Consider the following 1,637-nt stretch of genomic DNA (forward strand, 5'->3'; position numbering starts at 1 on the left):
TCTTCCATCTTCCTAAGATGTTCTCTGCATCATTCAATATTTTGCCTATAAAATCCTTCAATTGCAAGTTGAGGCTTGAATTTTTGCTTCAGTTTCCTCAGCTTGAGAAATGCTGAGCATATTCTTCCTTTGTGGTTTTCAAACTCTAGGTCTTTGTATCACGCATGTTGAAACAGTCAACTAAAACTTGGAAAGTCATCATTAGTATTTTTTGGCTAATTTAAGGAAATGTAAATGTATTATTTCATTCTATCTTTACACATATTTGAAATAGGTTTATGCCAGCCCTAATTAGATAAATTACCTGCGGTTGGAACTGAGGAACCGGTGGCCCTTGCATTCCTTGTGATTGCTCATCCATTGTCTGAAGCAACAGGAACTTTAGAATCCTGCAAAAAAACATAGTTGTAGGTTAAATAATGTAATCATTACTGATTCATGTTGCTGATCATATGCCTAATGCCTGCATTGAAATATTAGAGATTTACTTGATGCTTCAAAAATTATTACAGTATCTCACATTCTTATTTCTGCCATTAGAGAAATCCAAGCTTTGTTTAGCTCACACAAATATTCATTGACTTCCATTTCTCCAAAGTAGCATTATGTGCTTACCCATTCTCCATCTATTTCCCAAAATGAATTTCTCTCTTTTTCATTATGCCTTACAGATCAGAGACTTTCCTTTACCCAACCCAATACAAGAAGGTAATTGCCATGGTAACATTTCTATAATCATTCCCAATGTTTTACATCTCTAAAATGCACTTCATCTTCCCATTTTAAAAATTTTGGCATTTTTGTTTTGTACCTCCAACTGTAATGCTTACTATCATTTTTAGGTTTAGATTTAAAGGGCCAATCCTCATTATGAGGGTATTTTCTCTTTTGTGCATATTTTGCTTATAATTATAAAACATTCATCTATTAATTCAGTACACATATGCTGAAGATCAATTGTATGCCAAGCATTGAACAATACACACAGAATTCAAATATAAACTTGAATTGTGTTCCATGAGTTACTTTTACACTGATTTTAATACAAACGCTAAGTCTTTGCAAGCTCTTTAGAAGTGCTATTTTAAAACTAAAATCTCATGGGTCAGTGAAAGCTGTCTCTTATATCTTACATATCTGGTTATATATCAGCACAATAAGTTCCATCTTTATCAATAACTCCATATAAGGAGGCAACAAAAAATAACAGCATTTCTTCTTCAAACACCTAAGGGGTTACATTTAAAATAAACCTTGTGAAGCAATTGTCAGGAGTCCCTGAGTTGTGCAAATGTTTAATGAAGACAGATTGGAGGTTCAAGTCCACCAAAAAGAGCCTTGGAAGTAGTCTGGCTGTCTACTTCTAGAGTCAACAATTGAAGATTCTATGTGGCATCATTCTACATAAGCACATGAGGTCATCATTAATTGGAACTGATATGACGACTACTGGTTATAGATCAGGAGTGCAAGTGGCACCGGAAGTCTGCTAAATGAGAGGTCACAAGTTCAAACCCACCAGCCATTCTGAAGGAGAAAGATGAGGCAGTCTGCTTCTGTAAAAGATTTACAGCCTTGGAAATCCTATAGCTCAGTTCTACTACTATGTCCTATAGGATTGCTACGAGTCAAAATGG

At 34.9% G+C, this 1,637-nt stretch overlaps 1 protein-coding gene across 1 annotated transcript in view; it reads right to left on the reverse strand.

The window, feature by feature from the left end:
- NEK7 (NIMA-related kinase 7) overlaps positions 1–361 on the reverse strand; it is a 131,133-nt gene extending 130,772 nt beyond the window's left edge. The window contains exon 1 of the mRNA XM_006834172.1: positions 305–361. Coding sequence (XP_006834235.1) covers positions 305–361 — 57 coding nt within the window. The remainder of the gene's footprint in view (positions 1–304) is intronic.
- Positions 362–1,637: the final 1,276 nt, after the last annotated feature.

This window comes from Chrysochloris asiatica, unplaced genomic scaffold (assembly GCF_000296735.1).
Source record: "Chrysochloris asiatica unplaced genomic scaffold, ChrAsi1.0 scaffold00009, whole genome shotgun sequence".
In the NCBI taxonomy this organism is placed as follows: Eukaryota; Metazoa; Chordata; class Mammalia; order Afrosoricida; family Chrysochloridae; genus Chrysochloris; species Chrysochloris asiatica.